At 39.0% G+C, this 12,896-nt stretch overlaps 1 protein-coding gene across 7 annotated transcripts in view; it reads right to left on the reverse strand.

The window, feature by feature from the left end:
- Positions 1-12,896, reverse strand: part of FGD4 (FYVE, RhoGEF and PH domain containing 4) — a 214,293-nt gene that overhangs the window by 13,603 nt on the left and 187,794 nt on the right. For all 7 annotated transcript variants that reach the window (XM_072798413.1, XM_072798411.1, XM_072798414.1 and 4 more), the window contains 4 exons: positions 9,383-9,555; positions 5,068-5,098; positions 4,764-4,856; positions 4,372-4,497 (listed from right to left, as the gene is read on the reverse strand). In XM_072798413.1, coding sequence (XP_072654514.1) covers positions 4,372-4,497; positions 4,764-4,856; positions 5,068-5,098; positions 9,383-9,555 — 423 coding nt within the window. The remainder of the gene's footprint in view (positions 1-4,371; positions 4,498-4,763; positions 4,857-5,067; positions 5,099-9,382; positions 9,556-12,896) is intronic.

Consider the following 12,896-nt stretch of genomic DNA (forward strand, 5'->3'; position numbering starts at 1 on the left):
TTCTACATCTTCCTTCCAAGTCCGGGCTATCAGTTTTGTACTTTGGACCATTACAGTCTCATGACTGGTCCTTGTAGTATTCTTACTGGAATTCTTACTGGAGCATTCTCCAGCCTCTATTTTTACTTCCCTCTGAGATATATTTCAAACAGCACCAGATGCTGTCTTAAACATGCTAATCTGATAGGTTTCTCCTCTATATAAAATCCTTAAAGTTTTCCTTTTTCTCTTGGATAAAGAACAGATTCTTCCCCATGGCCCACGACATCTATATAATCTGCCCCTCTTCCTCTCTGTATTCCCTGTAACACTGGCTTCACAGAGCCCCTGAAATACTATACTCCTTTCCTCTCATCTCTGCTTCAGTGAATTAACTCTTGTTCATCCTTCAGATGTTAACTCAAATTCCACTTCTTCAAAGAAGACTCCTCCAACTTCCAGAATAGAGCACCGTCTCTTGTCACTATGCTACTGAAGTTCCCTTACTTTTCTTGATGCACTGATTAGTTTTTAATCATACACTTGTGTGATTATTCGGCTTATGTGTGTAACCCTCACTGGGCTGTAAGCTCTATGAGATTGTCCTTGTATATTTTGCTCATAAAGCACCCAATGAACATTTATAGAATGCCAATGAATGAATGAGTATAATGCAAATGCATGCTATTTCTTAATGAGTGGCATTTTTTTCTGATTATTATAAAATAATTGTTAAAAAAAAAAACCCTTCCAGTTTAAAAAATTATCTTTTTGGCCATAGTAACTTCTTACTAGATGTCTCCTGAGGCAAAGGAAACAAAAGCAAAAATAAACCATCAGGAATTCATCAAAATAAAAACCTTCTGCACAGTGAAGGAAACAATCAACAAAACTAAACGCAACCTACTGAAAGGGAAAAAATATTTGCAAATGACATATCTGTTAAAGACATATCTGACATATCCAAAATGTATAAAACTTCTAAAACTCAACACCCCAAAAATGAATAATCCAACTTAAAAATGGGCAGAGACATGAATAGTCATTTTTCCAAGGAAGACATACAGATGGCCAACAGACTCATGAAAAGATGCTCGATATCACTCATCATCAGGGAAATGTAAATCAAAACTGTGATGAGATTCCACCTTACTCTTGTTTCTTGTATTGTTACGTTTAGCCATTCTGACAACAGGTGTTGGCGAGGATGTGAGAAAGGAACTCTCTTGCACTACTGGTGGGAATGCAAACTCTAGAAAACAGTATGGAGGTTTCTCAAAAAGTTAAAAATAGAACTACCCTATGAACCACCACTGCACTACTAGGTATTTACCCAAAGAATACAAAAATACTAATTCAAAGGGATACATGCATCCAATGTTTATAGGGATCATTATCTACAGTAACCAAACTATGCAAAGTGCCCAATTTTTCATTGACTGATAAATGGATAAAGAAGATGTCTATATACGCAATGGAATATTAGCCATCAAAAAGAATGAAATCTTGCCAATTGCAATAACATGGATGGGGCTAGAGCATATTACGCTAGGCAAAATGAGTCAAAGAATAACCAATACCATATGATTTAACTCATATGTGGAATCTAAGAAACAAAACAGATGAGCATAGGGAAAACATAAGAGCGAGGGCCACACCAAGAAACAGTTTCTTAGCTATAGAGAACTGATGATTACCGAAGGGGAGGTGGGGGGGAAGGGTTAAATAGGTGATGGGGATCAAGGAGTCCCTTGCTGTAATAAGCACCGGGTGTTGTATGGAGGTGCTGAATCACAATATTGTACACCTGAAACTAATATTACACTGTATGTAAGATAAAATCTTTAAAAAAAATTATCTTCTTACTTCTAGAAGCATATTGTTCTCCAATTTGTAGTAGACCAACTATTTACAGACATATAAATGATAGTAAACTTTTAGTTTAGGTTCACAGCATGTAAATTCATGATAAAGAACTATTCATTGCTTTCTCATAATTACAATGAAATTACTATAGAATTTGGTATTAGGCATGCCTGCATCGGTACATTCATATCAGGTACTATCTTATTTATTTTCAAGTCATATTATTTGGTAATCCACATTCAAACACATTTTTGTTTACTAAAGGTAAGTCTATCAGTCAATACCTGAAATCATTTCAAGCAAACTCAGTGACAGACAACAAAAAGTCTTACCCTGAAGGGAAAAAAAAGTTGGTCACTCTCAAATTTAATTACAAAACTGTTTCACTGAGAGAAAACTTAGGACTAAAATGGAAGAGATCTGCAGTAAGAGAATAATCTAAAAGAACTATCAATAAGAATTGTTGCACTTCGGCATCCCAATATTATATTAAATCACAGCATTGCAATGACTACCCTTCTTGGTTTACTTGTTACTTTTTTTTTTTTTTTAATTTTTATTTATTTATGATAGTCACAGAAAGAGAGAGAGAGAGGCGCAGAGACACAGGCAGAGGGAGAAGCAGGCTCCATGCACCGGGAGCCCGATGTGGGACTCGATCCCGGGTCTCCAGGATCGCACCCTGGGCCAAAGGCAGGCGCCAAACCGCTGCGCCACCCAGGGATCCCTACTTGTTACTTTTTAAGAAGAAAGTATATCACCTTCAACTTGGTTTACAAGGCCATCCAAAACCTGTTATAGCTTTCCTGCTTCATTTCATGCCTTGTTTCTCCTCATGCTTTCTATATGAAACAACTCAAATCTTTGCCAGTAAATGGACTGTGTGTCCCTTTACACACATAACCATAAATCTCCTCTAACGGGCACAGAGCAGTCCACAACTATTCTTCATGGAGGCTCACACCCCTGCCCAGAGACAACTATTTCATACTGAGCCCTCTTTCTTGAATCTCCCCTCATTCCTCTTTCTTCTTTTGTTCAGCTATGACTCTTCCTCATACTTCAATGACAACATGATATCATACTGAAAATTTTCTACCACAAAATCAAAAACACACCCACATCTGCACCCATCATTTCCTTTTCCCTTTTCGTTATAATGGCGAGAAGTTTCCCTCTCTCATCAAAAGCCTGAACTTCTTCTTATGCTATATGTTCCTTTCTTTTTTTTCTCAAAGACATGAACTCCTTTAGTTATTATTTACCTCTATTTCTTTTTTCTTTAAGATTCTATTTATTTATTCACGACACACACACACACACACAGAGAGAGAGAGAGAGAGGCAGAGACACAGGCAGAGGGAGAAGCAGGTTCCATGCAGGGAGCCTGACATGGGACTCGATCCCGGGTCTCCAGGATCACGCCCTGGGCTGAAGGTGGTGCTAAACCGCCGAGCCACCTGGGCTGCCCCTTCTATTTCTTATGCCACAGTTCCCGCTTACTCATTGGGTTCCAGCCTCATGACCTCTGGCATCTCAAGAGCAGATCTAACTTTCTCCTATCTCAGGGCTTCTGACATACAGACCCACTAAACACCTTTCCCACTTCCCTTGGCATGGTTAACTCTTCCTCATCTTTAGACATCAGCTTAAATATCAACCCTTCAGATGGGTCTCCCTCTCCCTCTCCCCTTCTTTCTTTTCTTTTTCTCTTCTTTCTCTCTCTTTCTCTTCTTTCTTTCTTTCTTTCTTTCTTTCTTTCTTTCTTTCTTTCTTTCTTTCTTTCTTTCTTTCTTTCTTTCTTTCTTTCTTTCTTTCTTTTCTCTCCTCCCTCCCTCCGCCCCCCCTCTCTTTCCCTTTCCCTTTTTCCTTTTCTTTCTTTTTTCTTTCTTTTTTCTTTCTTTCTCTCTTTCTCTCTTTCTCTCTTTCTTTCTTTCTTTCTTTCTTTCTTTCTTTCTTTCTTTCTTTCTTTCTTTCTTTCTTTCTTTCTTTTCTTTCAGAGGGGGAAGGAGAGGCAGATAGAGAGGAAGACAGAATCCCAAGCAGACTCTGTGCTGAGTGAGTACGGAGCCTGATACAGGGCTCTGTCTCACCACTCTGAGATCATGACCCAAGCCAAAACCAAGAGTCGAACATTTAACTGACTGAGCAGTCCAGGGGCCAGGTCTTCATTTTTCTAAGTAAAACTGGTTCCATGTCATCCTTGATTAGCATTATTCTCCATTTTAATTTCTTGATTGTCTCCTTATTGTCCTTATAATAATTTGAAATGCCTATTCATCTGTTTGATTTTTGTTATTTTCTCCATTAGAATGTAAGTTATGTGAAGCTGGGTATCATTTTGCTTACCATGTCTTCTCTAGGACCCAGCACAGTTTTTTGTATGTAGCTGTCATCAAAATTAGTTTATCAACTAAATGATTTATTTACTGAAAAAAAAAAATTTTTTTTTGCCTTTTCAAACTTGGTGATTTTACACTTATCTAGTTACCAGCAACCTTCAGACCATTAAGAAATCTCACTTACATGTCCACATGCTCGACAATGATGCCTTCTTCTTGTCAGTGCATTGAAAGACTCTTTGCATTTCATACACATCGTTACTTCATTATCTCGGATCCATCTTGGAGCTCTTTTCCCTAGCTCAGCAGTCTAAAAAGGAAAGGTTCAATTTTAATAGAAAAAAATGGTTATTTCCATCTATTTACTTATTTATTTAAAAAGCACGTTTGACAACACTGTTCATATCATGCTTTGAAACTCAACACCTAGGAAAAGATATAAAAGGTTTAAAGAAATTTAACTAGCATAAAAAGGTACTCACTATTATATTAATGTAAGAAAGAGTGAGATTCTGTCTAAATAGCCAGTTCTGGCATTGCAAAGAGAAAAGAACTTAAAGATTTATTCCAACTTACAGAAACCTCTGAGTGCATGTCATTATCCTTTGCAATTGCATTTCTGAAGGTTTCATGCCTCTGATGGAAAGCATCAATGGTCTCTTGAAGAGCCTAAAATATAAGTGAGATTCAAAGCACATAGTAAAATTTCACATGCAAATTAATGAAAATGCTATATTAAATAAACATCTGTGATGTAGGAATGATCTTAAAAATTAAATGACCTTGTTCTGATGTTGATATGTGTATACTATATGGGCACATTTATGGACACATACAAAGGTTACCAAAAAGCAAAAATGAAAAGAGAAATATGGTTTACCTTGATCCATTCTTCTTTGTCTTGCTCAGAACTAAAACAAAACAAAATTCAAGTGAATACAGAGAACATTAATGAGTTACATCTCATGAATAAAACTATGATTTAATGCTGTTACAACTTTCTGGAAAATCCAGGGATGTCCAGGAAGGAGTTACAATAAAAATAAAACAGAATCACTGGCAATTTAACAAATACTTTTTAATTTTTTTTTTAAGAAAGGGGGTGGAGGGGATTCTGGGTGGCTCCGTGGTTTAGCACCTGCCTTCGGCCCAGGGCATGGTCCTGGAGTCCCGGGATCGAGTCCCACATTGGGCTCCCTGCATGGAGCCTGCTTCTCCCTCTGCCTGTGTCTCTGCCTCTCTCTCTGTGTCTCTCATGAATAAATAAATAAAATCTTAAAAAAAAAAGTAGCATCTCCTAAAAAAAAAAAAAAAAGAAAAGAAAAGAAAAGAAAAGAAAAGAAAAGAAAAGAAAAGAAAAGAAAGGGGGTGGAGGGGCAGAGGGAGAGGGATAATCTTAAGCAGGCTCCACGCCCAGTGTGGAGCCTGATACAGGGCTCAGTCTCACGACTCTGAGATCATGACCTGAGCTGAAATCAAGGGTCAGATGCTTAACCAACTGAGCTACTTGGGCACCCCCCTGAACAAGTAAATTCTCTTTATTTTTTTTTAAAACAAATTCTTAAAAAGAGTTTTATTTTTTAAAAATTTTTATTTATTCATTTGAAAGAGAGAAAGCATGAGCAGAGGGTTCGGGTGTAGTGGTGGCAGGGAGAGGAGAAGGGGGAGGGAAAGGGAAAAGTGAACTCCTCCCTAAGTAGAGACCTCAATGTGGGGCTCGATCCCAGGACATGGAGATCACGACCTGAGCTGAAGGCAGATGCTTAACCAACTGAGCCACCCAGGTACCCCTTAAACAGAGTTTTAGGCCATCCACTTTGGTATCCACAATTTTCGACTGGGAGAGTTACATTTAGCTTCCATTGATATACTGCCCTGATGTTAAGTTTAAACAACCATCACCTAGCTCAATATACTAGGTAACTGCAGATTTAGCATCATACCAGATATACAACTAATCTTCCAATTCACCTTTAAGAAAACACAGGAGGCTTTCAAAGGCTACTAGTCACAGCCCATCTTAGAAAAGATTACAGTTATCCTCTGGGATCTAAAATATCTTTGTAAGGCCTTAGGAAGTTATTTAACATTTCCTTTGACAAACAGTTTCAAAAGAAAGCTTTCGGCAATATTGTACTTAACTTATAAAGCAAAGCAAATATTTTAGATGCTTGTAGGAAGGGTTCCACAGATTAATGGACTTACTCCAGTATTTAATAATTTTCTGTTGGGGAAAAAAATTTCCTTGATTATGGTCTTCTATTTTCCTATTGAGGCAAATTTTCTTTATTTCATCACCCTTGCAGGTAGCTTACACCGGCTGCTGTCACAGAGTATATTAGAAAAGTCCCCATTAGTAGACTGGACAGTTAGATCTCCAAACGGAGCATTTTGAAGAATGCCAAAAGAGTGGGCTCTGTTGGCATACGTTTGGTAGGCTAAGGCTAAGTTTGAGTTCCAGTCTGACCGTTACACGCCTCGCTCCCACAGGTATCCCATACGCAGGAATCTGGCAGGAGCTTTGCTCCGGTGATACCATCTATCTTGCCAGCAAATTTATTCCTCAGCATCATGATGTGCCAGGAATGCTGCTGGAATCTGTGCCTGTCAAATGGAAGATTCTGCTATTGTTCACTTGGGGATCCTTAGATGTAGACCCTTAGTGTGCATGTGTGTGTGTGTGGGGGGGTGCTCAATCTTGCCCCTAAAAAGAGATTTCTCCCTACTGCAGTGCCCTGCCTGGATAAAAGCAGTTCTATTGCCTGGAATGACAGTTATTTCCTAGCTGCTTCTAGCCTTTTTTTTTTTTTTTTTTTAAAGATTTTATTTATTTATTCATGAGAGACACAGAGAGAGAGAGAGTCAGAGGCAGAGGGAGAAGCAGGCTCCACGCAGGGAGCCCGACACGGGACTCGGGACTCGGGTCTCCAGGATCAGGCCCTGGGCTGAAGGTGTTGCTAAACTGCAGAGCCACCAGGGCTGCCCCATGCTTCTAGCCTTTTAAATGCAAAGAAGTCTTCAATGCTTCAATGTTTAAATGCATTGACGAGTCTTCAATGCTTTTTGTTTTACTTGTCTCAAGTCTGGCGGATTTTTTACTCCTCTACTCCTTAGTATGTTTTTATACTCATTTAAAAGTATAAAACCATTAAATAAAAACTGTATACACAGAATAGTTTATATTCTTTTAAATATGAAAGAGGAAGCAGAGGGTCAGAGGTCAGTCTTAAGACTGACTCATTTAGCAAGAAAAGCAGAACTCTTTTTTTCCCAGGTGACTTCGGAACTGAATGATCTTTAATAAACATCTCCAAACATACACCCAATTTTGGGCTCCAAGTAATCCCTGTGACATTCTGATGTTCTGAGACTTTCAGTGTTTGTCCTTATTCTTGAAAGAATCATAGGCTAGATGAAAAGTAATCACTTAATTTAGCTCTCCAATTCACCATATAATCATAAATACAATTGCAGCAATGAGAGTTGGGGAATAAGTCATTTAAGGAAAAATGACCATGTTTTCAATACCAATTGGATATTGAAATGTATCCAATAGTGCATATTGGAACTCTACAATGATTACTGCCAGTATGTAAGAGTATTCCTCAAGCATCAGCCATAGCCTGAAGAGAAAAGAGGCCAAAGATTCCTAAATCTTTCCCATTTAGGCAACCCACAAAACCTTGATAATCTCTCTTTCACTGTTTAGACACCTCTCTCGGGTTCACACATTTTTAAGTACGCTGGATTTCAGAGCAGCAGTGAGTGCCTTCATTCTTCTGCAATAAAAACTTCTTTGGTGATCAGAACTACTGAGGAGTCCTCCCTGTTGCCAGAACCAATCGCTCAGTGAGTCAAACACTGAGGACTCAGGTCAGGAGCCTCCAAGCAGAGCATGATACATTCTTCCCTTGGGTTTGGTGGCTGATCCCCAAACCCCACTAGAATGTAGAGAAATTGTACTATTCAAAGCCAAGTCCTCTATACTTTCAACTTATGCTTGAAATGCCACCTTGTAATCCTTAGAGCAGTCCCCTGGCAGCTTCCTAAGTAATGCCGGGTTCAGTATAGATTTTCTTCAGGAAATCTAAGAACTGGCTATTTCTTCAAATTGTGCCAGCCTGCCGTATCTCCTTTAACTGTAATTTCACCAATTTCCACCAATTCTCTGGGCAGAGATTTCCGGAAAAATTATTTATTCCCTTCTGAAAGTCTGAACTTCAAACGCTTATGAAGTTACTAAGTATAAATATCCAGGGTGAATTCATCTGAGGAGCCAGAACCACATGCTATTGGTGCAAGAGAATAAAAAGGAACGGGAAGTGCTGAGTCTCTAGATTCTCAAATATCAGAACCATCAGAGTCAGGATTGGTACTTAACCCTCCCATCTGTTACCTTCTGAAGGTTCCCAAATTTCACCATTCTTTTTTTTTTTTTTAAAGATGGTACTTATTTATTCATGAGAGACACACAGAGAGAGAGGCAGAGGGAGAAGCAGGCTCCATGCAGGGAGCCCGATGTGGGTCTCGATCCCGGGTCTCCAGGATCATGCCCCGGGCCGAAGGTGGCGCTAAACCACTGAGCAACCCGGGCTGCCCAAGGCAGGTATTTAAAAACCTGACAGCACTCTATCTTCCAGAGGTTCACACATGAGGTAGCTAAGAGCCACTCTAGTGGTTCTCACACTTTTTTCCTCCTAAACATGGTTGTGTTAGGCAGATGGATGTCAGAACCCCAGCCTTTCTTTCCAACTCAACGAAGCTTATATAAAAGAACGACCCCTTCCAGAAGTTCTGGTTCCAGGAGGCCACTACAGCCACACATGGCCTCCTTGGTGTATCCTCCAACTGTAGCAGGAGAATCATGGCCTTTTCCACTCTGCCTCCTCTGAAAATCCTCTCCATTAAAAGTCCAGCTTGAATGAAATAACTTCATTCTCTGAGCACCTTGCAAATCTGAAGAGTCAATTAAATTTACTGAATTCTTGTTGTCTTGAAAACCACTATCTAGACACTATGAATAATATCAAAAGGGATAACATGGTTCTGTTTTAAGAGATTCTGTTTCTTTGCTTATGTCCAACCAGACTCCCAGAGATCTGCAGTATTCACTTGGGAACGATTCTCAGAATGATCCTATCATACAACTCATTCTAATGCTGTTGGAAGGCTGTGTGTTGGAAGGTTTCTCTCACCTGGCTTGCAGTTCCAGTGTTCTCTCTTTCCCAGACACCTGGAAAGTATGTGGATATTCCTCATTGTGAGTCTCTACGATTTTCATTCCATCGATGCCGACCCTGGTTCGAACTGTGAATTTAGAGCCTACCAAGCTGAATCTTGGGACACAGTACAGCAACATGTTGTTGAACTGCAAGGAGACAGCACACACATCAATAAAAAGGAAAACAAAGAAGAAAGAAGAAAACAACCAATATTAAAAGTAGCCCTAGAAAAAAACTCCAAGGAATTCCCAGGGGAATATCATACCCTCTACATGAGCAAAGTTACCTAAATACTATATTGAGATTTTACGCTTGTATCAAAATTACCTTATTTTAGCAGTTATATTTCCCTTTATTGGTTCATAATATTTTGTTGATATTTAAGTAAATTTTTACTGTTAAGAACATTAGTTCAATTAAATTCAGCAACAATTTATTAAGGACTTTCCATATATCAGGACCTAAAGTTCTCAACCATTTGTTGCAAAAGCTAAAGCCCGTAGGCAACAAAATTTCTACTTGTTGTATCTTACAAAGCAAGTTTACAAAAGCTACTAGAGGAAACCAGTAATACTTAAAATATTTTTGCTGGTATGTTTAATATTAAGTTAAAAAAAACCCAAGTTATTAGTTTAGAACACGTGGGGCTAGCACACTTAACTCTATGTAAAAAACTAAGTTACTGTTTTATATTGGCCTACATCTGAAGAATTTGTTATGTATGAATAGAAATGTCATCTATTTTCGCAAGAAGTTTTTATTTTTTTTTTATTTTTTAAAGATTTCTTATTTATTTATTCATGAGAGACATGGAGACAGAGAGAGAGGCAGAGACACAGGCAGAGGGAGAAGCAGGCCCCATGCAAGGAGCCTGATGTGGGACTCGATCCGGGGTCCCCAGGATCACACCCTGGGCTGCAGGCGGCGCTAAACCGCTGAGCCACCAGGGCTGCCCTCGCAAGAAGTTTTTAAAGGTCTTCTTTACTAGATCTTCTTTTAAAAGGAACACTTTGTTTTGAAATAATCAGATTATGTATTATGCCTCATTTCTAGTCAACAATGAACAACCCTTGCTAACCAGGACCAAACAGTAGGTTTGGGAGGCACTTAATTCACTTTTGAATATATTCAAACACACAAAAGAAGGAAAGGCTAAATACTCAGGTTAATTGGTAGGCAGATTCCTAAAGAAGAGCCATACTTCTTCCTCCTTCATATTAATTGTTTCTAAAACTGCTTCTAGACTTACATATATTTTTCAAAGACAAGAACTACTGGGGACTTAAACTCTGTGCACTATGAAATCTCTCATGTCTCAGGATTATTATCTATAAAAGTCACAGGTTGTTTGGAGGATTAAATGAAGAAAAACATCCTGTGTTGCCAGGTTCCGTTTGGCTCCACACAGCCATCAAGGCAAGAGATGTTGAAGGACTTTTAAAACATTTCAACCGGCTTATGTGATGTTGCCCATTGTAGTCATTCTGAAAGCAAATTTCTTATCAGTTGTTCCTTATACATTATTTTACAAGTTCCTATAACCAGCGTCATAAATTTCATTTCCACACTGGATAACGTAGAGATAAAAGGACACTAAATACCCTTTTAACAGATGCACCTCAGCATCACATTTCACATTTACATTCTGGAAGAGAACCATAACGACCTATCATTAATGGTCCACTGTATTCTAAGCATGGCAATCCCCAGCCTCACTGCAGGATATAGGATTTGGAGATTTGAAAACACTCTGAAAGGCTCTCATCACCATCCCAGCTTGATTAAGGTAACAGCTTGCTGCTAACTGTTCCTGTGAACACTTTTTTCCCTATCCTGTATGAAGGCCTTCTCAAAAGGAAATTTGGTCAAGGCTATGACCTGTAGTGCAAGAGCTACAGAGCAGCCACCAACATGCAGAAGGCTTAACTTTTTTTTTCTTTCTTCCTTTTTTCTTTTCCTTTCCTTTCTTTCTTTTAAAATTTATTTATTTGAGAGAAAGAGCGGGCAGGGGCAGAGGCAGAGAGAGAATCCCAAGCAAGCTCCCTGCCCATCATGGAGCCCAACATAGGGTTCAATCTCACGACTTTGAGATCCTGAGCTGAGCTGAAATCAAGAGTCGGACACTTAACTATGCCACCCAGGTGCAACCGCCATCTCATTTTTCTGCAAAGTAAGTGACAAATGTAATGTCATCTGAGTTATCTGATACTTGTACTCAAGTTCACTTCATAAAGTTCAGCAAAGTCTTATTTTATAGGAACACAGTCCATGAATGTGGAAGTTCCAGGTATTTGTTTTTTTGTTTTTAGTGGTGACACTCATATAAGATGACAGACTATTTTATAAATGGTATGTTTCTCTTTCCATTTTATGCTTGCAGGATTATGCTTCCCCTATTACATATGCTTCCTAAGTGGGACTTTACATTATAAACTGTCAATAATTATTTATTAACCTTATATAACTCATATCACAATCTAATGCTAGTCAATAAATACCCCTTTTCTTCTTCCTAGAGGTGAAAAGTAAGAGCTCCTAGAGGACATAAAGCAGAAGATGCCCTTTGTTCCCTCTGTGAATCTTGAGCCTGTGACCTAAGCCACCATCACCCTCCCTCTGGGTTTCTGCTGGTAGACTCAAAGAGGAAGTCAGAACAACTGCAGCACCAAATAGATGGCTTTTCCTTTCAGTGCAGGAGATTCCTTTTCACCTGGGGGCCCCCCGTAGCTTAGAAGTGGTTATGGACAAGTGATCCCTGGCTGGTGGCAGGGAGGGGAGGAGCAAGCTTTTAAAGTGCTAGGCTAGAAGCCAGTCTCAATTTTACTAAAAGCACAGGGACAGTCCCCCTTCCTGATCATCAGTGTTCCTCAACTACTTTTTTCAAGTGTCTTGAAGTATTTGAGTGAAACAGTTCAATTTCATGTTTCACCAGAAACAGTTTCATTAAAGCTTGTTCTAGAGTTTGTAAAAGTACATTGTTGGAGAAAATTTCCAGTGTCTGCTGTGTATTCAAAGCTTAAATGAGTTAAGGGGAAAAAAAGTGAAACCTGTGAAGCAACAAGGAAATAAAGATGAAAACAACAAAGAGCCAAGAATAAAATCTCTTGGGTCATTCTATGGGATAATTTGGTGAGTTTTAAAAAAAACTTTCATATGTCAGGTGTGGTTATTTAATTTAGTCAACAGGTATCCTGCAGTAATATAAAAAAGCATGGAGTGGAGGCAAGCAAATGTGCAAACATGTGAAGCTGAGCTGAAAGTTGAAATCAGATTCTGCATGCAATTTGGCTTTTTAGAGAAATGTAACATAACCAGAGTAGGATACAGAAGACTAGCCCTCATTTTCTTCCTAGAGACAAAGAAAAGTAAGAATGGTACTTCTGAAGTTTCTACATACAAAAAACCAAGATGTTCTATGGGAAGAAAAGCGTGTTGGCAAGAGGAGTGTGTGTGACAAGAACAGTGCAGGGGGTGGAGGTGGGTGGCG

The sequence above is a fragment of the Canis lupus genome, chromosome 25 (assembly GCF_048164855.1).
Source record: "Canis lupus baileyi chromosome 25, mCanLup2.hap1, whole genome shotgun sequence".
Taxonomy (NCBI): Eukaryota; Metazoa; Chordata; class Mammalia; order Carnivora; family Canidae; genus Canis; species Canis lupus.